Below are 25,327 nucleotides of genomic sequence, written 5' to 3'. Positions count from 1 at the left end.
ATACATCTCCATAGAGTCCCATAGCGCCACACAAACTGCTGCTGCTTGAGGCTTTTTATTGGCCCACCGAGGTTGGAGGGCAGCGACAGGGGGCTGGGGTGGGGCAGTTGGGGTTCCAAGGCAAGGGGGTGGTTGAAGGTCCAGAGCTTCACTCCTCATTGAGTCCCTTCTGGTGGAGAAAGAGAAGATGGGGGGTGAGGGAGCGGTTGTGGGGCAGCCATGGGGTGGCCGTGGGGGAAGCCATAGGGCAGCCAGGGGGTGCGGAGATCTCACCTTGGCCCCCATGTCACGACTCTTGGCCCGCAGCTTGTTGACCTGCGACTCAGCCATGTCGGCACGTTCCTCCGCCTCATCCAGTTCATGCTGAGCCTTGCGGAACTTGGCCAGGTTGGTGTTAGCCTGTTCCTCCTGGGGGTGGGGGGACGGGGCGTCAATGGCCCTGTCCCCAGTCCAGCTGTCCCAACTATCCACCCCACCTTCCTTCCATCCATCCATCTATCCATCTATCCATCCATCCATCCGCTTTACCATCTAAACAACCTTCCATCTACTCAACCATCCATCCAGGGCGTCAGTGGCCCTGTCCCCCGTCCAGCTGTCCCAACTATCCATCCATCTATCCATCCATCCATCCATCCATCCATCCATCCATCCATCCACTTTACCATCTAAACAACCTTGCATCTACTCAACCATCCATCCAACCTTCTGTCCATCCAACCATCCACTCAGCCTTCTTCTCTTTCATCCGTCCGACTACCCATCCAGCGCCACGGCTTCTCTCATCACTCACCGCCTCCTCTGCCTGCCGCTTGTAGGCCTTGACCTTCAACTGGAGCTTGTCCACCAGGTCCTGGAGCCTGACGAGGTTCTTGCGGTCCTCCTCTGCCTGTGAGGTGAGACACGGGTAGGTCAAGACCTAGACTGATCTGTGCTTTGGGTTACCATGGGAGCAATTAGGGCCAGGAGACAATTAGTGATGTTCTTGGGGGACTGGGACCCCTCTAGATTTGTAGGTCACCTCAGTTTTGGGGCAGAAGGTAAGGTTTCCCCCAAGGTGAAGATGGCTTCTTGGCCTGCTGATGTCCCATGTGAGGTTCTGGATCATGCAAAGACCCTGTGGATGCTGGGACAGCAGGAGGTGGCCTGGGTGGCACGTGAGCATTCTAGGTCACGCTACGGCATCGGACATAGAGGCAGTGGGTGGTCTAGGTCACCCATGTCCTTCTGGCCATTGGGTTAACTATGTTCTAGGTCACACTATGGCGCCTGACATGGACGCTGTGAGTGGTTTAGCTCACTCACGACCCTCTGGCCACTGGGTCAACCATGTTCTAGATCACACTGTGTCCCTGTGGCCACAGGGCCATCAGGTGACCTTCTGGGCCACCCCACACACCCCACCTGGTAGCTGAGCTCCTTGACACGCCGCTCAGACTTGCGGAGGCCCTTGACGCTCTCAGCGTTGCGCTTCTGCTCAGCCTCCAGCTCATTCTCCAGCTCCCTCACGCGGGCCTCCAGCTTCTGCAGCTGCTTCTTGCCCCCCTTGAGGGCCAACTGCTCGGCCTCGTCCAACCGCAGCTGCAGGTCCTTGATAGTCTGCTCCATGTTCTTCTTCATCCGTTCCAGGTGGGCGCTGGTGTCCTGCTCCTTTTTCAGCTCCTCTGCCATCATGGCCGCCTGTCCCAGGGAGAAGCAACCAGAGAAGAAGGTGCAAGGCATGTTCTCCATCACTCTATGGTGGAAGGTGTCCTAGACATCAGTCCCACCACAGCACTCACATCAGTGATGGCCTTTTTGGCCTTTTCCTCGGCGTTCCTGCACTCCTGGATGGCATCTTCCACCTCTGTCTGCAGCTGAGAGATGTCCACCTCCATCTTCTTCTTCTGGTTGATGAGGCTGGTATTCTGGAGATGGAGGAGAGGATCTCAGAGGTGGCTGTGGGGCTGCTGCCCCATTCTTCTCAAGCCCCACAGCACTTAGAGCCCTCCTGTCATTTCTGCAGACTTCAAGGATCTCCAGATGGAGGAGATCCTTGGTAACTCCACCCAGAAGATGACCACACCCAGGGTTTCTCCAGGGTTTGAGTGTCCCTTGGAGGAACATGAGATCTCACTTGTGAGTGGAGAAGCTGGACTCTCTCGCTGGCCTCGATCAGTTCCTGTTCGGCCAACTTGCGAGCCCTCTCGGTCTGCTCCACTACCGCCCGTAGCTCCTCCAGCTCTGACTGCAGGAGGTTATTCCTCCTCTCCACAATGGCAATGTTCTCCTTCAGGTCCTCATTGACCCGGACCATGTCATCCAACTGCAACTGGGTGTCCTACAAGGCAGTGTGGGGGAAAGACAATGAGTGGGGATGGTGGAGAAGGGGATAGAGGTCCACCCAACTGCCACCAAGGAGTGCTGTGACCAGCCACCCCTCAACTCCTAATGGGACAGCTGTCCCATGGGTACCTTGAGGCAGCCCTGCAACATCTTGACTTGCTTCTGGGCCTCAGCTGCCACCCGGTTGGCATGGCTGAGCTGGATCTCCATCTCATTGAGGTCGCCCTCCATCTTCTTCTTCAGCCTCAGGGCCTCATTGCGGCTCCGTGTCTCAGCATCCAGAGAGGTCTGCAGTGAGTCCACCACCCGCAGGTGGTTGCGCTTGGCCTGCTCCATCTCCTCGTCCTTCTCGGCCAGCTTGCGCTCGTAGTCTGCCTTGACCTGGTTGAACTCTAACTGGGCCCTCAAGATCTTCCCCTCCTCATGCTCCAGAGAGGCCTGGGGAGGGGACAGACAGGATGTTGAGGACCAGAGATGACCAGGAGAACATGGGGATACATGAGGATGTGGCTTGGCTCACCTCAGCCTCCTCCAGAGCAGCTTGGAGCTCCAGCTTCTCGGCATCCAACTGCTTCCGGACCTTCTCCAGCTCATGGATGGTCTTGTGGCTGGCACCCAGCTGCTCCGTGAGGTCCGAGATCTCCTCTACCCAGGTGAGATCCCATCAGACCACATGGAAGGTGGCAGGGAACAAGGAAATGGGCAGGGGGAGGCCCATGGTCTCACCTTGGAGGTTCTTGTTCTCCCTCTTGAGGGTCTCCAGGTGGTCGAGCGACTCCTCATAGGCATTCTTCAGCTTGAAGAGCTCAGTGCTGAGGGACCTGGCCTCCTTCTGGGATGCCTCCAGCTCTGTCTGCGACTCCTCGAACTTCTGCTTCCACTCAGACAAGATCTATGGGGACAGAACCAAGACTCTGGTCACCATGAGCCACCCTGTCTTTACCCTCCTCTTCCTCTCCCCAACATTCTCCTCGTGGGGAGCTGAAGCTCTGCTGAAATACGGCCCTTGACAGTTGTCCATCTTTCTTCTGGGCTTCTTCTCCTGCCTGTCTTTGGTGGGTAAAATTGGTGGGTCCCACACCTCTCCACCCCCTTCCCACCCTTCTCCTCCCACCCTTCCTTTGTCCCCCAAACCTTGTCAAAGTTCCTCTGCTTCTTATCCAGGGCAGCAGCTGCTGCATTTGACCGCTCCAGGTCTGCCATGAGGTCTTCGATCTCATTCTGCAGCCGGTGCTTGGTCTTCTCCAATGAGGAACACTTGGCATTGACGGCCTCCACTGCCTCCTCAGCTTCCTGCAACCTCTGGGCCAGCTTCTTCCTACCAGAAGTAAGGGAGAAACCCATATGTGACCCATCAGCCATCAGTTCGTGATCCCCAAAATCAAGGTGTTTGAGAGCAAGACAGTGGTAAGACTCATGAAGGTCATGGATGGTCTAAGTTACTCAACACAGGTTCTAGGTCCACAAATTGAGCTCTAGATCTACCAAGTGTGAGGAAGCCAAATGTTCTGGATGGTGGCTACTTGAGGAAAGAGGGAACGTGGAGACTGGCAAGACCAAGCAGGTCCCACCACCCATGGGAGAACCTCAGCATCCGTGAGGAGAAGACTCACTTGGCCTCCTCCAGCTCCTCAGTGCGCTGGATGGCGTCTGTCTCATATTTGGTCCTCCATTGTGCCACCTCAGAGTTAGCTTTGGACAGTGACCGCTGGAGCTCAGCCTTGGCCTCCGTCTCCTCCTCGTACTGCTCCCGCAGCAGGTCGCAGTCATGCCGGGCTGACTGGAGGGCGTGGGCTAGTGCATTCTTGGCCTGGGAGGTGGTGAGGAGAAGGTGGGACCATTGGGCCCACGTCAACTTGGGCTGTCTTGCTGTTCTCCAACTCAACAAGAGCTGGTCTTCATCATCTCAACTCAACCAGCCCTTCTTTAGACCAACCCAACGTCTCCCAGACCAACTGAACTGACCTTGCTACCAACCAATTCAATCCAACCTCCTCAAGACTCACCAACACCACCAAACTTCCCGAGGACCCTCAACTCGTTTTCTCTACATTGTGAGGGCAGGCTCACACTGCACCCTGCAGTACCCAACCAACATCACCCTTGACCTTGGGGGTGTCTTTCACCCTCAACCTTCAGCCCCACCAACCTCCCCAACACAGCCCTACCTTGGCCTCTTCTTCTAGCTGCCTCTTGAGGTCCTCCAGCTGCTGGGTATAGGTGAGTTTCCCTCGTGTCAGCTGGTTGATGAAAGCTTCCTTCTCCTCCAGCTGCCTGGACAGCTCACCTGTGGGGTGGGAAGGTGGACAATCACTCACTGGAGAGATGCCCAAAGCCACCCCACCAGGTACAGGACAGGTGATTGGCTTGGGGAATAGCAAGGACCTCACCGTTTTCTGTCTGGAGCTTGGCCCGTTGGGTGGTGAGATCGTTGACCATGCGTTGAGCCTCCTCAGATTTGGTCCGGTGCTCATTCATCTGGTCTTCCATGGTGCGGCACATCTTCTCCAGATTGGCCTGGAGAGAGGAAGGGCAGGAAGATGAAAAGGAATGTGGGGAGAGGAACGGAAGAGTTATCCCATCATTGCTGGAAAACCATCTACCTTGGCCTTGATCAGCTGCTCCATGTTGGAACCGACGTCATCCAGCTCCAGCTTGAGCTCACTCTTCTCCTTCTCCAGCTTCTGCTTGACACGCTGCAGGTTGTCGAGCTGCTCGCTGAGCTCAGCCACGCTGTCAGCGTGCTTCTTGCGCAGTGCAGCGGCCGTGGCCTCGTGCTGCAGCGTAGCCTCCTCCAGGTCCCGCCGCATCTTCTGGAACTCCGCCTCCCTCTTCTTGTTGAGCTCGATTTGCACCGAGGTGGCTCCACCCGCCTCCTCCAGCCGCTCACTGATCTCCTCCAGCTCCCGTGACAGGTCTGAGCGCAGCTTCTCCACCTTGGCCCTGCCCGTCCGTTCTGCCTCCAGCTCCTCCTCCAGCTCCTCGATCCGTGCCTGTGGTCCAGGGACAGGGATGTCATCATCTGGCTTAGCTCCACCCTACTCATCTATTCAACCAGCTGGAGATTCTTCAACACAGCTCAAGTCAACCCAACAGGCTGGAGACTCTTCAACTCAACCCAACCAGCTGTAGACTTTTCACCTCAACCGAAGTCAACCAAACCAACTGCAGACTCTTCACCTCAACCCAGCATAACTCATTGGAGACTCTTCAACTCAAGTCAGCCCTACTGGCTGGAGACTATTCAACTCAGCTCAACCCAATCAACTGGAGACCTTCAAGTCAACCAGTCTTGAGCCCACCCAGCTCTCCTCAACCTAGTCAAGATCTGAGCTCTCCAGATCCACTTGACCTTCTCTGAAGGTTCTCCACTCTATCAAATTACCTTGAGGATCTTCAGCTCAATCAGCCTTGAGGACATTCAATTCAACCCGCCCTTGAGGTGCTTGGATGAAAGAGCTCAATAAAACCTTCTCTGAGGAGTCAAAATGATCCAACCTGAGCAACCCCACCAGCCTTGAGTGCTGTACACCCATTGGTTCAGCTCATTCCACCCCAAAGATAACCTGCCTGGAAGCCAACAAGTCATTTCTAGGAGATAAATCACAGGAAGGTTCTACATCAAGGGGACATGCCATGAACTCCAGACCTCAGGTGGGTATGATGTGGGTCTAGGTTCTTCTCAAAAAAGAAGAAGAAAAGGGGAAGATGAGCTCCTCCTGGTTGACCCACAAGTTGAACCCCACATCACCTGAAGCTCTTTGAGCTTCTTCTGGAGCTGGGCTGCGACCGCTTGCTCATCCTCAATTCTGGCATTGAGTGCGTTGAGCTCAAAGTCTTTCCTGGATGGGGAGGAGAATCATCAGCCCATCACACTCCTGAGTTCTTGGTGGAGAGGGCGATTATGGGTAAGGGAGGAGAGGGTGGGAGAAGGAGGTGGGGGAGGCCCTACTTTTTTAGTCTCTCATCCAATTGCTGCTTGTCATTCTCCAGGTCCATTATGTTCTCCTGAGCCAGCTTCAAGTCACCTTCCAGCTTCCTCTTGGCCCGCTCCAGGTCCATCCGGATCTTCTTCTCCTGTTCCAGCGAGCTCTCCAGCTGCAAGCAAGGCAGACAGTCCCCAATCAGCCCCCTAAAACACCCACCCCAGGAGGACATTTGCCCCCCAAGGGACCAGCTACGGGAGGGTTGGGACTCACATCATCCATTTGCTGTTCCAGCTTGACTTTGGCCTTCGTCAAGGTGTTCACCTTGTCCTCCTCTGCCTGAAGATCATCCAGTGCTTGCTGGTGAGCTTCTTGCAGGGTCTTCTTCTCCTTTGTTAGCTTCACGATGGTCTCATCCAGCCCGGCCATCTCCTCTGTGAGGTTTTTGACCTGCAGGAGGAGAAATATCAGCTTGGTCCCAGAGGTAGGACAAGAGATAGGAGGTTCTTCTTTCTCTTGGTTGAGCTGGGCCTAAGTCAGGACACACAGGAGAACCCAATCAGCCTTTGGTCTTGATGACTCAACCCAACCAACCTTGGGTCTTGACAACCCAACCCAACTGGTTTTGGGTCTTCATGAACTAAATCACCCAGTTTTGGGTCTTCACAGCTGAATCAGCTTTGTGTCTTCCTGACTCAAGCCAACCAGCCTTGGGTCTCCACAACCCAACCAACCTCAGGTCTTGGCAACCCAACACAACCAGACTTGGGGCTTCTCAATTCAACTCAACCTCCCATGGATCTTCTCAAAACCTATTAATGCTGGCTTGAGTCACTTGGCTTGGGGTCAAAGCCTCTCATTACCCTCACCTTGTTCTCAGTGGCGTGTTTCTCTTTCTCCACCTTGGCCAAAGACAACTCCAGATCATCAATGTCCTTCTTGAGCTCTGAGCACTCGTCCTCCAGCTTCCTCTTCTTGGCTGTCAGCTCAGCATTCATCTCTTCCTCATCCTCCAGCCGCTCTGTCAGCTCCTTCACCTTGGCCTCCAGCTGGATCTTGTTCTTGATCAGCTGGTCGCAGCGCTCCTCGGCATCTGCAAGGTTGTCCTGCTCCTGGAAGGAGGAAGATAGGTGGGAGGGCGGAGGAAGATAGGTGGGAGGGTGCAGGAAGGAGGAAGGAAGAACTAGGGCATCTCCGTCACTCACGGCTTGCACTTGGAGCTGAAGGTCATTCTTCTCCTGCAGCATGGAGACCATCTTCTCCTCCAGCTCCTTCCGCCGGGCCTCTGACTTCTCCAGAGCCTCCTTCAGCCGCCCAAACTCCTCCTTCATGGTCTGGGGAAGGCATGGGGGTCCTCTGTATGTCTCACCTCTTCTTCCACCTCCCCCCATACCTCTCCATCTCTCTGTCTCCCCACCCAACCTTCATCCCGTGCTCTTTGTCACCTGCATCTCCTTCTCTGTTTCAGCACTCTTCAACAAGGGCTTGATCTTGAAGTAGAGCTTCATCCAAGGCCAGTTCTTCACCCCCATGAAGGCCCTGATGTTCCACTGAATCACCAGAAGTGAGTCCCTGGGTGGGGCAAAGCAGGATGTGGGTGACCAGGGACCTCCACCCAATGTGGACCCACTACCGCCTCTACCCCACCACCCACCGACGCTCCAGGATCTTCTTGAATTCCTGCCGGGAGAGGAATCCACGGACTTGGGCCTGCAAGCGGGTCATGATCCGGGCCAGGCGCTCGTCCCTCATCTCCTCCAACAGCCCCAGCAGCCCAGCCTTGAAGAAGACCTTTGAGGAGAGATGAAGGTTAGTGCTGCTGGTGGGGTGGGGTTTGGTGGGTTGGCGGGGTGGATGGAGGGAGGTCAGATGGGCAGGTGGGCACATGGATGGTAGGACCATGGGGGTCTATGTGACCTCGTGGATGGTGGGACCATGAGGTCCACAGATCTCATGGATTGTGGGACCATGGGGTCAACAAGACCTCCTCGATGGTGGGACCACTAGGAACAGAGACCATGTGGCCTCACCTTGGTGTGCCCGAACTTGTACTGGTTGTGGTCAATGTCAAGGGACCCCAGGAGCTTCTCGGCGCCTTTGCGGCTGTCGATGAACTGCCCCTCAGGGATGGCTGCAGGGTTCAGGATGCGGTACCTGGTGGCCAGAGAGGACAGGACACCCTAAAATCAGCCCTGGTGGGGCTGTCCACCCACTCCCCACAACTTCTCCTCCGTCCCTACCGCTGGCGGAAGTCCCCGTAGAGGATGCGGTTGGGGAAGCCCTTGCGGCAGATGCGAATTCCCTCCAGCACCCCGTTGCAGCGGAGCTGGTGCATCACCAAGGGATTGTCCATCACACCTTGGGGGTAGAAAGTGGGCTGGTGAGTCACGGCCTGCTCCAGGGTGCTGGCCCCCACCACTACGGTTGGACAGGGACCAGGATTTGGCCCTACCCCCTTGGATTAACCCCTGGCTATTGGCTCACCAGGAGACTTGGTCTCATTGGGGATGATACAGCGGACGAAGTGGGGGTGGGTGGACCGCAGGTTGGTCATCAGCTTGTTGAGGTTCTCCTGGAGGATGGAGGGGGATATGATGGAAGGAATGAAGACTCCAACCTGCCCCATCGAGGGTTACCACCTGCCCTGGGACATGTTGTCCATCGCCTCCACAACCTGGGGTCCACCATTCACCCCTGAACCCTCACCCGGTGCAGAGCAGAGACTGTCTGGAAGGAGGAACCTTTCTTCTTGGACCCTTTCCCCTTCTCCATGGCTGTCGAAGAAGAAAGGATGAGACAGGTCAAGGATGGAGTGGGGACAAGTTCAGATGCTCAGGAAGTAGGTGACCCCTTACGTGCATCAGCCCCGGCATAGTTGGCGAAGAGGTTGGCCAAGAGCTTGAGGGCTGATTTCTGGTAGAGCCCCACCACCGTCTCGTTGAGGGGGTCCTTGTTCTTCTGCAGCCACCCGATGATGTTGTAGTCCACTGTGCCAGCATAGTGGATGACGGCAAAGTGGGCTTCTGGTTTCCCTTTGATGTTTCGTGGCTTCCCAAAGTTGGCCGACTTGCCCAAGTGATTATCAAAGAGCTTGGCCTTGAAGGTCATGTCTGTGGCCTTGGGGAACATGCACTCCTCTTCCAGGATGGACATGATCCCCATGGGCTGGGGAGGAGAAGACCTCATTGGATGGATGCCAAGCATAACCCAACTGGCTGCCTTTGGGGTCTCTGGGAAGTTCCAACTGGGAGCATCCTACTCCAGGAGGCCCCTCAGTCCCCAGGAGGCCCTAGGCGAGGTGGTACCTTCTCGATTAGGTCAATGCAGGCCTGGAGGTCCATGCCAAAGTCGATGAACTCCCACTCGATGCCCTCCTTCTTGTACTCCTCCTGCTCCAGCACGAACATGTGGTGGTTGAAGAACTGCTGCAGCTTCTCGTTGGTGAAGTTGATGCAGAGCTGCTCGAAGCTGTTGAACTGGGGAGGGAGAGAATGGACCATGGGGTCAAGGTAACACCCAATGAGGTCAACAGAACAGTCAATGGGATCAATGGGGTCAATTCAACACCCAACAGGGTCAACTGAACATTCAATATGGTCCACATTATGCCAAATGTGATCAACTGGGTCAACTCAACACCCAGAGGGGTCAATGTAATGCCCAATGGGATCAAGGGGTCAAACTGAGACTCAACAGGGTCGACATAACGCCCAGTGAGCTCAACAAGCCAACCATGGGGTCAACTCAATGCCCAATGGGATCAGTGGGGTAAACCTGAGACCAACTGTGGTCAGCCCAATGCCCAGTGGGATCAATGGGGTCAACTTAACATGCAGAAGGGTCAATGCAACATGGTCAACCAGGCCTCACGTCAAAGATCTCGAAGCCAGCGATGTCCAAGACGCCAATGAAGTACTGACGCGGCTGCTTGGTCTCCAGTGAGTTGTTGATTCTGGTCACCATCCAGTTGAACATCTTCTCATAGACAGCCTTAGCCAAGGCCCCGACGGCATAAATCACCTGGAAAAGGGATGTCCCACTGGTGAGATGGGGGTCTTGATGTCCTCATTGCTAGGGATGCCACCATGCCACCCCAAAACCAGGAGTTTTTGGGGACATCCTCCTCACCTGCTGGACATTCTGCCCCTTGGTGACGTACTCATTGCCCACCTTGACCCGCGGGTGGCACAATCCCTTGAGAAGATCGGCCGAGTTCAGCCCCATCAGGTAGGCTGACTTGTCCGCCTCTGAGGATGCAGAGGAGAAGGCTTGAAACTGGAGGACCATGAGGTTCACCCCAATTCCCACCCCCTCAACCTTGGTTGGACCCCACCTTCGGTGCCATCCGGCTCTGCCTGCTCTTCCCGTTGCTTCTGCTTGAACTTCATGTTGCCAAAGTGCATGATGGCACCCGTCAGCTTGTAAATGGAGTTCTTCTCCTCTTGGGTGAAGCCCAGGACATCAAAAGCACTCTGAGGGGGCAAAAATATGGGTCAAGGTGTCCTCCAGGCAGCCCAACCCCCATCCCCCCCAACTCACATCTGTGGCCAGTAGCTCTTCTCCATCATCGATGGATGGTACTGTAGTCTCTCCTTGGGAGATGAAGGCATAGTCGTAGGGGTTGTTGGTCACCAGCATCATGTCTGTGAGGAGAAGATGAGGTTGGGGCAGGGAGGTGCAGGGTAGGGGCAGGTGTCCGTGGGTGCGGTGGAGGCATGGCTCACCCAGCAGCTCTGGCTTCTTATTGGAGAGGATCTGGTAGTAGATGTGGTAGTTTCTCTCAGCCTTGAGCTGGAAGATGACACGGGACTTCTCGAGGAGGTCTGGGAGGGGTGGAGAGAAGACGGGTAGAGGTTGAGAGATGGAGGGATGGCTGGATGGATGAGGACATGGATGAGGAGATGGAGACATGAGAAGATGGAGACACTAAGAGATGGGTGGAGGGATGGACAGATGGAAGATGATACATCTTCTGTATCTCAGTCCACTTACAGGTCTCGATGTCAGCTGATGCCAACTTTCCAGTGGCCCCAAAATGGATCCGGATGAACTTCCCCTGGAGAGCAGTGTCTTGAAGTGAAGGTGGCCACCTCCCACCAGCAGACACCACCCCTTAGACCCTGCCCCACAGACCTGGCCCCATAGGCCACAACCCCTTCACTCACAAATCGGGAGGAGTTGTCGTTGCGGACAGTCTTGGCATTGCCGAAGGCCTCCAAGGCGGGGTTGGCCTGGATGATCTGGTCCTCCAGGGTGCCCTGGAGGGGTGGGATAATGAGGGAGGAGGGTCATGGTGGGGGCTGGAGGGGGAGGGGAGGATGTGGTGGCCACAGAGATCCATGAAGGTCTCCATGGGGGCTTGGGTTGGTGGATGGAGAGGTGGGCTGATGCCATGGGTGGCTGGTTGTGTGGTTGGTTGGATGGTGTGGTGGTTGGTTGGATGGTTGGGTGGTTGGATGGTTGGTTGCATGGTTGGTTGGATGGTTGGGTGGGTGGTTGGTTGCATGGTTGGACAGGCAGGTGGACAAGCAGTGGCCACACCCTATGTTGTCCCCCCAGTGCCCTGACCTTGCCTGGGGACCCCGTCTCCTTCTTGCCGCGGTCGCCGATGGCAGCGATGACAGCGAAGTACTGGATGACCCTCTTGGTGTTCACCGTCTTCCCCGCCCCGGATTCTCCGCTGGGGGAAGCCAATGAGAGCGAGGTCTGGGTGCTGGGGGACAGGGCTATAGTTCTGGGGGGTGGGGCCTCACTGGGAAGGGGTGGGGCTTGTAGTAGATGAACTATGGACCTCCACAGGCAAGTCCAGGTGGTGAGAACAGGTTGGCTGTGCTGGTGGGTGAGTCTCCAGGGGGAAAGGGGCGTTGCTATGTACTGGGTGGGAGGGGCTTAGGTATGGGCAGGGCTAAGATGACCTTTAGGGATGTGAAGGTCACTCACGTGATGAGGATGGACTGGTTCTCCCGATCTGGTGGGGTAAGGAGGACAAGCATGAGGATCTGAAGGTCACCTTGGCTCATCTCCCCATTTTCTGCCCCACATCTCCCGTCCCACATCATCTCCTGCCCCCCAACCCACGCCTGTGGGATGTTCCTACCTGTCAGCATGTTCTGGTAGGCATTGTCTGAGATGGAGAAGATGTGGGGTGGAGCTTCGCTCCGCTTCTTGCCACGGTAGGCAGCCACTACCTCAGAGTTGTAGACAGGCAACCACTTGTAGGGGTTGACAGTCACACAGAAGAGCCCTGAGTAGGTCTAGAGAAGGGGAAGATGGGTCAGAACCATGAGGTTCTACTCCATCAGGTGGGGACAGCCCAGGTGTGGGTGGCCCAAGGGGTCTGGAGTTGGGGCATCTTGGTTCTGGGTGGCCCAAGAGTTTTGGAGAAGGAATGTTCTGGTTCTGGGTGGCCCAAGAACCCTGGACGTGGGACATCTTGGGTCCAGGGATGGGCCATCTTGGGTGTAGGTGGCCCCAAGGGGTCCAGGGATGGGACATCCAAGATCTGGGTGGCCCAAAGGGTCTGGAGAAGAGACATTTTGGGTCTGGGTGGCCCAAGGGGTCTGGACAAGGCTTGTCCCAGTTCCAGGCGGGGTCTGGAGAACCTCACAGGCTCCCACAGGACTCACGTAGATCATCCAAGAGGCATAGCGCTCCTTGAGGTTGTAGAGGACAGCGGGCTCATGGAGGAAGGTCAGCATGGCCATGTCCTCAATCTTGTCAAACTTTGGGGGGTTCTGCTGCATGATCTGGTCCTCCTTGACTGTCACCGTCTGCTCAAAGAGAGGAGGATACCATGGGGTAGGGGCAAGGGGCAAGGATTTGCCCCAGTTGTCCCTTTCAGTAGGGCTGGGAGCTGGGGGTCTGGGTGTCCCTCGGGTGACGAAGAAGGTCTAGATGTCCCTCAAGTGATAGAGAAGATTGTTTGGGGTCTGGGTGTCCCTTGGTTGCTGGAAAAGGTGGGATGGGGTTTGGGTGTCAAATGGGTGACGGAGAAGGTGGGATGGGGTTTGGGTGTCCCTTGGGTGCTGGAGAAGGTGGGATGGGGTTTGGGTGTCAAATGGGTGATAGAGAAGGTGGGATGGGGTTTGGGTGTCCCTTGGGTGCTGGAGAAGGTGGGACGGGGTCTGGGTGTCAAATGGGTGCTGGAGAAGGTGGGATAAGTTCTAGATATTTCCTGTGTCCTAGAGAAGCTGGGATGGGTTCTAGGTGTCTTGTGTGTGATGGTGACGTTATTTTTGGGTTCAGATGTTGTGGTCATGGCCAGGCCCCACCCACCTTGCCGTGCTCTGTCTGGGCGGTGACCTTGGTGCCCTCACGGGTGATGATGGTGGCCTTGACAAACTCCTCCTTCTCATCAGGGACGAAGATATCCTTCTTCAGGTCGAAGGGGCGGGTCTGGGCGGCCACACGCTCCTTCTCCGATTTGCGGAGATAGGGAGCGGCCTCCCCAAATTCGGCCATTTCCACGTCAGGCATGGTGGCACTGGTTGGGGCAGGGGGACTCAGACCTTCCCAGTTCCTCCCTCTTGGCCCCATCCCAAGTCCCTCCTTGGTGGTTCCACCATCTCCAGTTCCTTCAGGGTGCTCTCAGACCTCCTGGTTACCCCACTCCAAGTCCTTGGTGGTCCCAACCCCATCCCCATTCCTCCTTGGTGGACCACATTCCTCTCCAGTGCTCCCAGTTCCTCCCCAGTGCTCCCAGTTTGCCCCATCCCAAGTCCCTTCATGGTGGTCACATCATCTGTTCTTCCCCAGTGCTCCCAGTTCCTCCAAGATGCTCCCAGTTTCTGCTGGTTGACCCATCCCCATCCAAGTCCATCCTTGGTGGTCCCAGTTCCTCTCAAGTTCTCCCCATTTCTTCTCAGTGCTTCCAATCTTCCCAGTTGGCCCCATCCCAAGTCCCTTCTTGATGGTCCCACCATGTCTGGTTCCTTCCCAGTGCTCCCAGTTCCTCCCAGTTGGCCCTGTCTCCATCCCAAGTCCCTCCCTGGGGTTCTCAGTTCCTCCCCAGTGTTCCCAGTCTCCCCATAGCTGAGCTCAGTTCCCCCACAGACCATCCCAGTCTCATCCCACTCCCTCCCAGTTCCCCCCAGTCCCCTTTCACACCCCTCAGTCCCTCCCAGTTCCCTCCCGGTGCTTCCAGTTCCCAGCCCCACCTCTCTCTGTGGTCTCGGCGGGGGGACAGTGCTGACTCGGGGTCTCTTGTCCTGGTCCGGAACACAACAACCCCCCCAGTATGCCCCAACATCCCCCCACAGCTTCGCCAGTACTTCCCCAGTACCTCCTTTGTTCCACCCAGTATGTCCCAGTATCCCCCAGGATTTCTCCAGTGCCTGCCCCTGCCCCAGCACAACCCAGTCCCTTCCAGTTCCCCCACAGACCCTCCCAGTCTCATCCCACTCCTTCCCCATTCCCCTATAGACACTCTCAGTCCCTGCTGGTCTCATCCGTCCCTTCCAGTTCCCCCATAGACCCTCCCAGTCCCTCCCAGTTTCCCTATAGACCCCTCCCAGTTCCACTCCAGTCCCTCCCAGTTCCCCACAGACCCCTCCCAGTGCCTCCCAGTTTCCTTATGGATCCTCCCAGTCCCTCCCAATTTCCCACAGAGCCTTCCAGTCTCTCCCAGTCCCTCCCAGTTTCCCTGTAGACCCTCCAAGTCCCTCCAGTTTTCCCCACAGACCCTTCCAGTCCCTCCCAGTTCCCCCATAGGCTCTCCCAGTCCCTCCCAGTTTCCCTATAGACCCCTCCCAGTTCCACTCCAGTCCCTCCCAGTTCCCCATAGACCCCTCCCAGTGCCTCCCAGTTTCCTTATAGATCCTCCCAGTCCCTCCCAGTTCCCCATAGGCCCTCCCAGTGCCTCCCAGTCTCCCTATAGACCCTCCCAGTCTCCCCATAAGACCCTCCCAGTGCCCCCTGCCCCACCTGCCCGTGGGTCTGCGGGTGCTGGCCGGGGCACCCCTGTTATATCCGCCTCCCCCCGACCTGCGTCACCATGAAGGGGATGGACGTGCCACCTCAAGGCCACCCCATGGGGACACGGTGACCCCTATGGATCTACAACCCACCCCCAGCCTCATAGGGCCCCCCCCAGCCACATCAGACCCCCCCTGCCCCATCAGACCCCACCTGCCCCATAGTCCTATAGGACTCCTCCAGCCCCATGGAGTCCTAGTGATCCCCTATGGATCTATAGGGTGGTCGCCAGTTCCATAGGTCCCAGTCCCATAGGACTCACTCCCAGCCCCCCTGCCCCTTAGGACCCACACTCAGCCCCATAGAACTATATCTGCCTCTATAGGACCTCTATAGCTCCTCACAGCCCCATAGGACCCTCCAAGCCCCATAGAATCCCACTAACAGCCCTATAGGGGCCCCCTTAAGCCCCCCCACCCCGTTTATAACGGGTTGGATGAGGCAAGACAAAAGGCACGCCCGGACGCCTGGGTCCCCCCGGGGTGGAGGACAGACAGACAGACAAAGGACAGGTGGGAACCCTCCCCCCGCTTCAAAGCGAACCCAGGCGTCCGGGCCCCTCCCCCCAGCCCTTTGTTCCCCCCCCTCCCCCCACAATAGGATATTTTTGGGACCCCCCGACACCCGATCAGCTCATGATGTCAGTGGGGCACCTTCATCCTATGGCCATATATGGGGCTGGCCCTATAGATCCCCCGCCCCATAACCCACCTAAGAATAGCCGAGGGGACCCAGGCGTCCGGGAACCCCTCCATCCCCCACCCCGGGGGACCCAGGCACTTGAATTTTCCCAAATTTTCCCAATATCCCCCCATTTTTCCTGATTTTTCCCCAAATTTCCTCAATTTTCCCCTGATTTCCACAAATTTCCCCCCAAATTTCACCGCTTTTCTCCTGATTTACCCCCAATTTCCCCCATATTACCTGAATTTCCCCCCTTTCCCCCCAAATTTCTCCTCCAATCCCTGCATTTCCTGTTTCCCCCGTACTTCCCCAAATTTCCTGTTTCCCCTGATTTTACCGCAATTTCCTCTAATTTCCCCCATTTTCCCCCTGAATTTTCTTATTTCTCCCCCAATTCGCTCCCCCATTCAAATTTCCTCTTTTCACCCAATTCCCCAAATTCTCCCAGATTTTCCCCTTAATCCTCCCTAATTTTCCCCTCATTTCTCCTGTAATCCTTCCTAATTTTCCCCAAATTACCTGTTTTCTTATTTCACCAAATGTTGCTCATTTCCCCTCAATACCACCTAATTTCCCTCTGCATTTCACCTACCTCCCCCCCAAATTTTCCCCCAATTTCTCCGATAATTCTCAATTTCCCCCACATTTCCTCTGCTTTTCCCCTTATTCCCAAGTTTTTACTAATTTTCGATAGTTTTCCATCCATTTTCGCCCCAATTTTCCCCAATTCTCCCCCAATTTCCCTATCCCACCCAACAGGACTCAACCAAGTTCCCAACAAGGCCCCATAGGGTTCCTAAAGCTTTTGCTTCATTTTTTGGGTTGGATTTTGGGGAGTTTTTTGTTTGGATTTTGGGGGGTTTTTTGTTTGGTTTTTGGGATTTTTTTTGTTTGGATTTTGGGGTTTTTTGTTCAGATTTTGGGGTATTCTTGTTCGTTTGGTTGCTTTTTGCAGAAGCAACATCTGCGTGACCCCGTTGTCTTTCCTATGAAGCAATGCAGAACCATTGATGCTCATCAATCCACCACCAACACCGTGACCTGTTAATTCTCAATCTCAAGAGTCTCATCTCTTCAGCAAACGCGGTTTTGAGCGGGAAAATCTCCGCACAAAGCTCCTCAGGCCACTTCCAGCAGAGGGCAGATGGTCATTTAGTAGAAGACAAGTGAAATACAGCCAAACACACCCAAGTGCTGCTTCCTGCCCCCGGATATTTGCGCTGTGGAAGGTAACAGAGCGGATTTGGAGCTGATACAAGTCAGACAAGGTCTGTACCCAGTGCAGTGCCTCAGGGGCTGGTGCTGGGGCCGGTATTGTTCAATATATTCATCAATGACTTGGATGAGGGAATAGAGTGACTGTCAGCGATTTGCTGGTGACACCAAGCTGGGAGGAGTGGTGACACTGGAAGCTGTGCTGCCATCAGAGACCTGGACAGGCTGGAGAGCTGGGCGGGAGAAATGTAATGAAATAGAACAAGGGCAAGTGTAGAGTCTTGAATGTGGGCAGAACAAGCCCAGGTTCCAGTGTAAGTTGGGAATGAGCTGTTGGAGCAGTGAAAAGGGAGCTGGGGGTCCTGGGGACAGCAGGGGGACCATGAGCCAGCACTGGGCCCTTGTGGCCAGGAAGCCAATGGGACCTGGGGTGGGTTAGAAGGGGGTGGTCAGTAGGTCAGAGAGGTTCTCCTGCCCCTCTGCTCTGCCCTGGGGAGACCACACCTGGAATCTTGTGTCCAGCTGTGGCCCCTCAGCTCCAGCAGGACAGGGAACTGCTGGAGAGAGTCCAGCGCAGCCACCAAGATGCTGGAGGGAGTGGAGCATCTCCCGTGTGAGGAAAGGCTGAGGGAGCTGGGGCTCTGGAGCTGGACAAGAGGAGCCTGAGGGGGGACTCATTGCTGGGGATCAAGATGGAAAGGGGCAGTGTCAGGAGGATGGAGCCAGGCTCTTCTGGTGACAACCAGGGACAGGACAAGGGGCAATGGGTGCAAACTGCAACACAGGAGGTTCCGCTGGAAGATGAGTCTTTTGGTGCGGGGAAAAAGAGCAGGTAATTCATTACATTACATGTGAGTTTGCTTTGTTCTTTTCCAGGTGCAGGAGCTGTGTGTTTTGCTTTATATAAATGTCGAGTAAGGGAAACTGCAGGTCTGTTGTGTACATAGTTTACTCCATCCTTCCGTCCCACGTGTCAGAGGGAAATAATTACGTTGCTCATTGTTCCACGAGCCTGATTTTGATGGGGAAAACACTGCCAAATAGAGGCTGAGCGTGAATTCTTTGCGTGCAGCTCCAGTTTTCATAATAACCCTTAAAGTGAATTTCCTCTCTTTGGGGAAAATCAAACCGCTTCTTCTTTTCAGTCTCAATGATGCCCATAAATACGAGTTTTGCAATGCCATTTGGCCTCATCCTGCAGATGATTCTTTGCTTAATGGGACTATTCAACACTTGCTCGCAAGCCAGAGCTTTCAAAATATATATTGGCCAACTGACAGAATCATGGAGTCACAAAATGTGGAGGGTTGAAGGGCCCTGGAAAGCTCATCCAGTGCAATCCCCCCGGAGCAGGAACACCCAGATGAGGTTACACAGGAAGGTGTCCAGGCGGGTTGGAATGTCTGCACAGAAGGAGACTCCACAACCCCCTGGGCAGCCTGGGCCAGGCTCTGCCACCCTCACCCCAACAAGTTGCTTCTCATCTTCCAGCGGAACCTCCTGTGTTGCAGTTTGCACCCACTGCCCCTTGTCCTGTCCCTGGTTGTCACCAGAAGAGCCTGGCTCCATCCTCCTGACACTGCCCCTTTCCATCTTGATCCCCAGGAATGAGTCCCCCCTCAGGCTCCTCTTGTCCAGCTCCAGAGCCCCAGCTCCCTCAGCCTTTCCTCACACGGGAGATGCTCCACTCCCTCCAGCATCTTGGTGGCTGCGCTGGACTCTCTCCAGCAGTTCCCTGTCCTGCTGGAACTGAGGGGCCACAGCTGGACACAAGATTCCAGGTGTGGTCTCCCCAGGGCAGAGCAGAGGGGCAGGAGAACCTCTCTGACCTACTGACCACCCCCTTCTAACCCACCCCAGGTCCCATTGGCTTCCTGGCCACAAGGGCCCAGTGCTGGCTCATGGTCCCCCTGCTGTCCCCAGGACCCCCAGCTCCCTTTTCACTGCTCCAACAGCTCATTCCCAACTTACACTGGAACCTGGGCTTGTTCTGCCCACATTCAAGACTCTACACTTGCCTTTGTTCTATTTCATTACATTTCTCCCCCCAGCTCTCCAGCCTGTCCAGGTCTCTGATGGCAGCACAGCTTCCAGTGTCACCCACTCCTCCCAGCTTGGTGTCACCAGCAAATCGCTGACAGTCACTCTATCCAAGTCATTGATGAATATATCGAATAATACAGGCCGCAGTACTAACCCCTGGGGCACTCAGATGGGCTTAAACCTCGGGCACAGCTCCAGGCCCTGGCTTTGTAAATCCCCCTCTCCTCCTCCATCCTGCGATGTAATCGCCTTTTTTGGATTATTGTCCACGTGTGGCTGGGCTGAAATACCCGGGTTTTCCCCCACGATGCTTCAATAGCCAGTCAGTGCAAAACCAACCGGTGTCTCCTGTTCCGCGCCACGTCAGAGGATTTTATTTAAATTTTCCCATTTCCCATCAGCATCTGCGCCTTCATGCCGATAAAATATCTCTTATTCAACTCTTAGTACTAATAGTTACTCGTCTGCTAATTTCCCTGTGTCTTCCGTTATTGAGAAAGCGTTGAAATGAGAATTAAATGGCAATCTGGTGACAAACAGTCACCGGGCTGGTGGGATTTTTCAACCCTTTGAGAGGAAAATAAGTCATTTAATTACAAAATCAGGAGCCGGCGAGCGAGAGAAAACAGGTCGCAAGGGTTAAAACAAGGGAACTTGAGGTGAACTTCCCTTTGTGTGCTTATAATTTAGTTATCTGGCTGGACACGTGGTACAGGATCTGCTTTTTTTGTTGTTTTTAAGAGGAATTGTGGGTTTTATTCACTGAGTTTGTGCCCGTTAAGTTAATTTCCTGTTCCATTCTCATGAAGCCTGTCTTTGAATAGGAATTACTACGGTCAATTGGAGGAAGAAACATTGTTTTTTGAGACTGAGAGGGCTTGTTTATCTCATTCGAATCAATACCCCGGTGCGGTAAGCGGAGTCTTTCTGTTCCTGACCCTGAGAGGGGGGTAAGAAAGGACCAGGCCGTCAAAATCATGCGATATTTGTCGCCAATTTGAGCAAAAGTTTATCTGACTCGCATTAAAACCTTTGCCCTGTGGAGTAACATTGGAGAATTTCCCATCTGAGGAAGGACTTGTTTGCTCTTATGAGTCAATTATGAAGTTCCAGTGTAACTTGGGGAATGAGCTGTTGAGCAGTGAAAAGGGAGCTGGGGGTCCTGGGGACAGCAGGGGGACCATGAGCCAGCACTGGGCCCTTGTGGCCAGGAAGCCAATGGGACCTGGGGTGGGTTAGAAGGGGGTGGTCAGTAGGTCAGAGAGGTTCTCCTGCCCCTCTGCTCTGCCCTGGGGAGACCACACCTGGAATCTTGTGTCCAGCTGTGGCCCCTCAGTTCCAGCAGGACAGGGAACTGCTGGAGAGAGTCCAGCGCAGCCACCAAGATGCTGGAGGGAGTGGAGCATCTCCCGTGTGAGGAAAGGCTGAGGGAGCTGGGGCTCTGGAGCTGGACAAGAGGACACTGAGGGGGGACTCATTGCTGGGGATCAAGATGGAAAGGGGCAGTGTCAGGAGGATGGAGCCAGGCTCTTCTGGTGACAACCAGGGACAGGACAAGGGGCAATGGGTGCAAACTGCAACACAGGAGGTTCCGCTGGAAGATGAGAAGCAACTTGTTGGGGTGAGGGTGGCAGAGCCTGGCCCAGGCTGCCCAGGGGGTTGTGGAGTCTCCTTCTGTGCAGACATTCCAATCCGCCTGGACACCTTCCTGTGTAACCTCATCTGGGTGTTCCTGCTCCGGGGGGATTGCACTGGATGGGCTTTCCAGGGCCCTTCAACCCCCCACATTCTCTCATTTTGTGTAATTACAGCAGCCAAGTTTAATAAATTATTGAGCTTTTGCAATTTTTGAAGGTTCCAGTGCAACACGAAGCCAAATATGACGTGTGGCAACATTCTCTGTGACACAAGAGCAGCTGGAATCCACACTCACTGTTCTTCTTGTTACGTGATCCAGAAATAGCGTAATATTTGCTTAAAAAATGCATTAAAACATTTGGAGAGGCCAGGAAATTGTAGATTTAAGATCCTTTCAGGGTAAGGAAGAGATGATGAATATTTGAAGCAATGGGTTGATCTTGATCTTTTCAATCTCAATTCAAATTTAACCAGCAAGTTACCAATAGACGTAGCTTAACTTTTATTAACCACCATGTCCGACCCCGACATCACTCTTGATGCGCTTTAATAGTTATATAAAAAAGAAAGTTAATAAAAAAAATAAGCCAACAGTCCAGAATGAGGGTTTACTGCAGTATATTAATATAGATAAATATTTGTTTAAGAAGGAAATTGTCTCAATGTTTTCCGTCCCCAGCTTGCTGTAAAATGTTGGTAGTCAACCAGTGTTTTGAGCCTTCTCTAAGGTTTTCTTATGGAGAAGTTTGGGCTCTTTTTGTGCTTAGATATATTATTATTATTATTATTATTATTATTATTATTATTATTATTATTATTATTTTATGCTATATTTGTACCATGTAACATTTGACCTTTAACTTCAGATTTAGAAACCTGTTAAAGTTTCTCTAACCCTTTCACACAAATAACCGCGTTTAATTTGATGGGGATTTGTGTACTAGGACTTCTTGATTTACACAAAACCTGCTGGTTTTACTCTAGAAAACTCCGTTTCCTGAGCTTTAGAGGATTTTATTTTCTTTCCCTCACTAAAACTTGTGTTTCCAGATTGTTTCACACGACCAGACGTCCCAGGAGCCTCAAACTCAGAGCGCTTGAGCTTCGCCACTTCGCTTTCTATTCAAGGAAGAGAGGAGGAAACGCCGACTTTTTGTCTTTTTGGCGCTTTATTTCCCAAGGTAATGAGGACTTGGAATTGTAACATTAACTCCAGAAATGCCGCCGTGCTTTAATATTTTGATTTTTGCGTTAAAACCAAACGCCTTCATTGAATGTTGCAGAAGGAGGAACACAGGCAGCCATAGACTATTCCTTTGTCTTACTCAGGGAGTAAAAAACCACAACCCATTACCTTTAGCAAGGTAAAACCGAGTTAAACTTCACATTAATACCAGCTTAAATACACCTTTCCCCCGCTAACTCCACTTATATCGCCTAGGGCAATATAATCCATCAATTTTCCAAGGCAAAGCGTGTTCCATGGAGCATTGCAGAGCTCCGGAGCACTTGTACATTGAATTTTTGTTTCCTGGAGGGGTGTAATCCATCAGGTTCTCTCCTACCAACAGTTTAGCATGTCCTTGGTGTGGCAGAATGCAAACCCCCCTCCCTCCTTCGATATGGAAGGAGTAGACATATCTCCCTCTCTCTGCTGCTTGAGGCCAACAGCTTCTTCTGTTTGGCCCCAGAGCCCCCTGGGCAGGGCCATTAAGAGAGAGGAGAATCACAGAATCGACTGGGTTGGAAAAGACCTCAGAGATCATCCAGTCCAACCCTTGGTCCAACTCCAGTCCGTTTACTAGATCATGGCACTAAGTGCCATGTCCAATCTCAGTTTAAAAACCTCCAGGGACGGCGAGTCCAGCACCTCCCTGGGCAGCCATTCCAATGCCTGACCACTCTCTCTGTAAAGAATTGCTTTCTAATCTCCAGCCTAAATTTCCCCTGGCAGAGTTGAAGCCCATGGCCCCTTGTCCTATTGCTGATGCCTGGGAGAAGAGACCAATCCCCACCTGGCCAGTGGGGAGAAGGGAGCGCCGAGGCGCCAGGGAGCCGCTGGGCACCCACGGCCACTGTGGGGCACGTTTGGAGGCTTCAGGGGCACCCACACCCAGTGTGGGGGAGCAGAGAGGCTTCTGGAATGCCCACAGTCAGATCTGATCAGGCTCTATAAAACAGGGTTCTCGCCGAGGCTCGGCCCCTTGCGCGGATCTCTTGGCGCATGAGCCAGATGCTGCCGCCGAGAGCCCCCCGGGATGGAAACTCCGCTTGCCTTGCCACCACGGGTGTGAGTAAATTAACCCTCACAGAACTGCGAGTGTACCTACTTTCTGTGCACATTTGCACGTGTATTTATTCTTTCCGTTCACATTTGCACACGTATTTTCCGTGCTCAACACGAGCACAGGTATATATTAATCCTCGCAGAATCGCGGGTGTATTTTCCTCCCGTGCTTCCACATAAGCACGTGGAATTTTCCGTGCACATTTACACGTGTATTTATACTCTCCGTTCACATTTGCACACGTACTTTCTGTGCTCAATACGAGCACATATATAAATCAATCATCGCAGAATCACACGCGTATTTTCCTCCCGTGCTTCCACATAAGCACGTGGAATTTTCCATGCACATTTGCACGTGTATTTATACTTTCCATGCACATTTGCACATGTACTTTCCATGCTCAATACGAGCACATATATAAATCAATCCTCGCAGAATCACACGCGTATTTTCCTCCCGTGCTTCCACATAAGCACGTGGAATTTTCCATGCACATTTGCACGTGTATTTATACTTTCCATGCACATTTGCACATGTACTTTCCATGCTCAATATGAGCACATATATAAATCAATCCTCGCAGAATCGCAAGTGTATTTTCCTCCCGTGCTTCCACATAAGCACATGTAATATTCCATGCGTATTTGCAAGTGTATTTCTCCTCGCAGGATTGCAAGTGTATTATAAATTTACCCTCGTAGGATTGTACTTTCCATACTCAATACGAGTACATGTATCCCTTTAAAATAACCCCACACTGTGTGGCAAGTGTGGACCCTTCCCGGACTCAGGAGCGGCTCCGGTATTGTTTTGGTGCTGCCACATGTATGCACACTGTGGACCTCCTGTTGTATTAGTTGCTGCCCCTTCCTCAACTGATATCCGAACCTGTATTCAAGTCACTTTTGGAGTGCTAAAACCCCATTTCTCACCAGTTTAGTAAAAGTTGTTTTGGACCCTATTAAACTAACCTCGGGGTGCCTCGACACATGGGATACTCCGTTATTTGGATTAACGTCGGTGCAGAAGAGGATTAGGAAGCGGAGCATCCAACATTACGACGCGGGTCGTGTCTGTTTTACAGCCTCCAGGAGCGAAAAGCCATTTGCGAAAGCCATTCATCCTCCTGAATTATTTGCCATATTACTACAAATAATTCCTGGTTTATAACCCGGTCTTAGCTGAACTAAAACAAAGGGAGAACTGTTGAGGTGGAGCCACCTTCGGTAGCTCACGTGGTGCCTTTCTCGGACAGATTCTTGCCGAGCGAACCCACATATGTGCAGATTTAAAACGTGTTTGTTCCCTTATTTGCAGCGCTTGCTGCGCCTAAAGCTGATTCAGGGCTTAGCGGCCGGGACTAAGGGAATTTTCCAGAGCGGCTTTTTGTTCTTCTCACAACTGTTTGTTGTGTTGTTGAATGATGGTTTTGCTGCGTGTGTTTTCCACGATGCAAATCTTTACCTTGGGATCAGCCCCGTTTTGGTGGAATCCTCGGGTATTTCAGCCACCGGACTAAAGAAAACTGGGAATCCCATCCTGAGTTTCTCTGTTGTCCGGTGTTGCTCTTTTTCTCCAAAACACCCTGATTTTGGAGCAGTTGAAAGAAATAAAGCTGAGTGTTGTGCGGGGAATCACACGGGGGTTATTTTTGAACATATTTGCACACGGTTTCTTAACAAAACCGAGGAGAATTTTGATCTCCGCCCCGCGCTTAGGAAGAATTTAAACTCAGTTCCACCCTCTGCTCGCCCAGCACTTGGAGGGGGTTTTTTAAGCCAAGACCAGCAGATTTTTGGTCGGGTAAATAACCTCCCACGGGTGTTTGGGCTTTGCCGCGTCAGGGCTTTTGTCACCCACGGTTTGTCCCTCTTGCTGTCACCTCCCAACACCCCGCGGCGATTCTTGGTGCCAAATCGGATTATTTCCTTAATCTCGCCTTTCTCAGGTTGTTTTCCGCCATGCCAGGGGATTTATTGTTAATAAATCATCGCTTTGCGGTGGCAGCGCCGTCACGGACCCCGTTAGCTCGGTGACGAGGGACCGAGCGCTTGGGCCCTGTTTGCTGCTGAAGGGAAATGTTTTGAAATGGGGAAATTCCACCATTTATAGGTATTTTGTGCTATTTTCCTTAATAAAATACCGTACTTAATAAAATACCGTATTTTCCTTAATAAAATACCATACTTAATAAAATACCGTATTCTCCTTAATAAATACTCAGCAGCTTTC

The 25,327-nt window shown here is 53.3% G+C and overlaps 1 protein-coding gene and 1 long non-coding RNA gene across 21 annotated transcripts; one reads left to right on the top strand and one right to left on the bottom strand.

Moving 5' to 3' along the window:
• Positions 1 to 39: 39 nt before the first annotated feature.
• LOC102098265 (myosin-7) lies at positions 40 to 14,646 on the bottom strand. Of its 2 annotated transcripts, XM_065043196.1 has the most exons (40): positions 14,408 to 14,646; positions 13,527 to 13,734; positions 12,878 to 13,021; positions 12,349 to 12,505; positions 12,192 to 12,219; positions 11,820 to 11,931; positions 11,417 to 11,509; positions 11,244 to 11,307; positions 10,976 to 11,074; positions 10,791 to 10,894; positions 10,585 to 10,723; positions 10,380 to 10,498; positions 10,122 to 10,271; positions 9,557 to 9,727; positions 9,107 to 9,416; positions 8,958 to 9,025; positions 8,736 to 8,823; positions 8,492 to 8,609; positions 8,282 to 8,405; positions 7,906 to 8,042; positions 7,697 to 7,823; positions 7,457 to 7,585; positions 7,121 to 7,363; positions 6,525 to 6,701; positions 6,278 to 6,423; positions 6,077 to 6,167; positions 4,929 to 5,318; positions 4,716 to 4,842; positions 4,494 to 4,612; positions 3,939 to 4,135; positions 3,460 to 3,643; positions 3,052 to 3,217; positions 2,846 to 2,970; positions 2,455 to 2,763; positions 2,117 to 2,320; positions 1,782 to 1,907; positions 1,405 to 1,680; positions 794 to 889; positions 274 to 408; positions 40 to 169 (listed from the first exon to the last, which is right to left on the bottom strand). In XM_065043196.1, the coding sequence occupies exons 1-40, from the start codon at positions 14,644 to 14,646 to the stop codon at positions 149 to 151; spliced, it is 6,060 nt and encodes a 2,019-aa protein (XP_064899268.1). In that variant the 3' UTR covers positions 40 to 148. The 2 variants fall into 2 exon arrangements, with proteins under 2 accessions (XP_064899268.1, XP_064899269.1); XM_065043197.1 differs by lacking the exon at positions 14,408 to 14,646 and having other exon boundaries at positions 13,527 to 13,727.
• Positions 251 to 25,317, top strand: LOC110355173 (uncharacterized). 19 transcript variants are annotated; one of them, XR_010468417.1, is made up of 10 exons: positions 251 to 387; positions 819 to 907; positions 1,630 to 2,978; positions 7,720 to 8,060; positions 11,235 to 11,333; positions 11,811 to 11,955; positions 13,497 to 17,176; positions 18,000 to 20,078; positions 21,021 to 21,203; positions 21,855 to 25,317. It is a non-coding gene; the product is annotated as an uncharacterized LOC110355173 (long non-coding RNA). The 19 variants fall into 19 exon arrangements; XR_010468422.1 differs by having other exon boundaries at positions 13,497 to 15,736; positions 16,903 to 17,176; positions 18,000 to 25,317; XR_010468421.1 differs by lacking the exon at positions 21,021 to 21,203 and having other exon boundaries at positions 13,497 to 17,137; positions 19,991 to 20,078.
• Positions 25,318 to 25,327: the final 10 nt, after the last annotated feature.

Source organism: Columba livia, chromosome 28 (assembly GCF_036013475.1).
Source record: "Columba livia isolate bColLiv1 breed racing homer chromosome 28, bColLiv1.pat.W.v2, whole genome shotgun sequence".
Classification (NCBI taxonomy): Eukaryota; Metazoa; Chordata; class Aves; order Columbiformes; family Columbidae; genus Columba; species Columba livia.
This window is presented reverse-complemented; position numbering and strand designations above follow the sequence as displayed.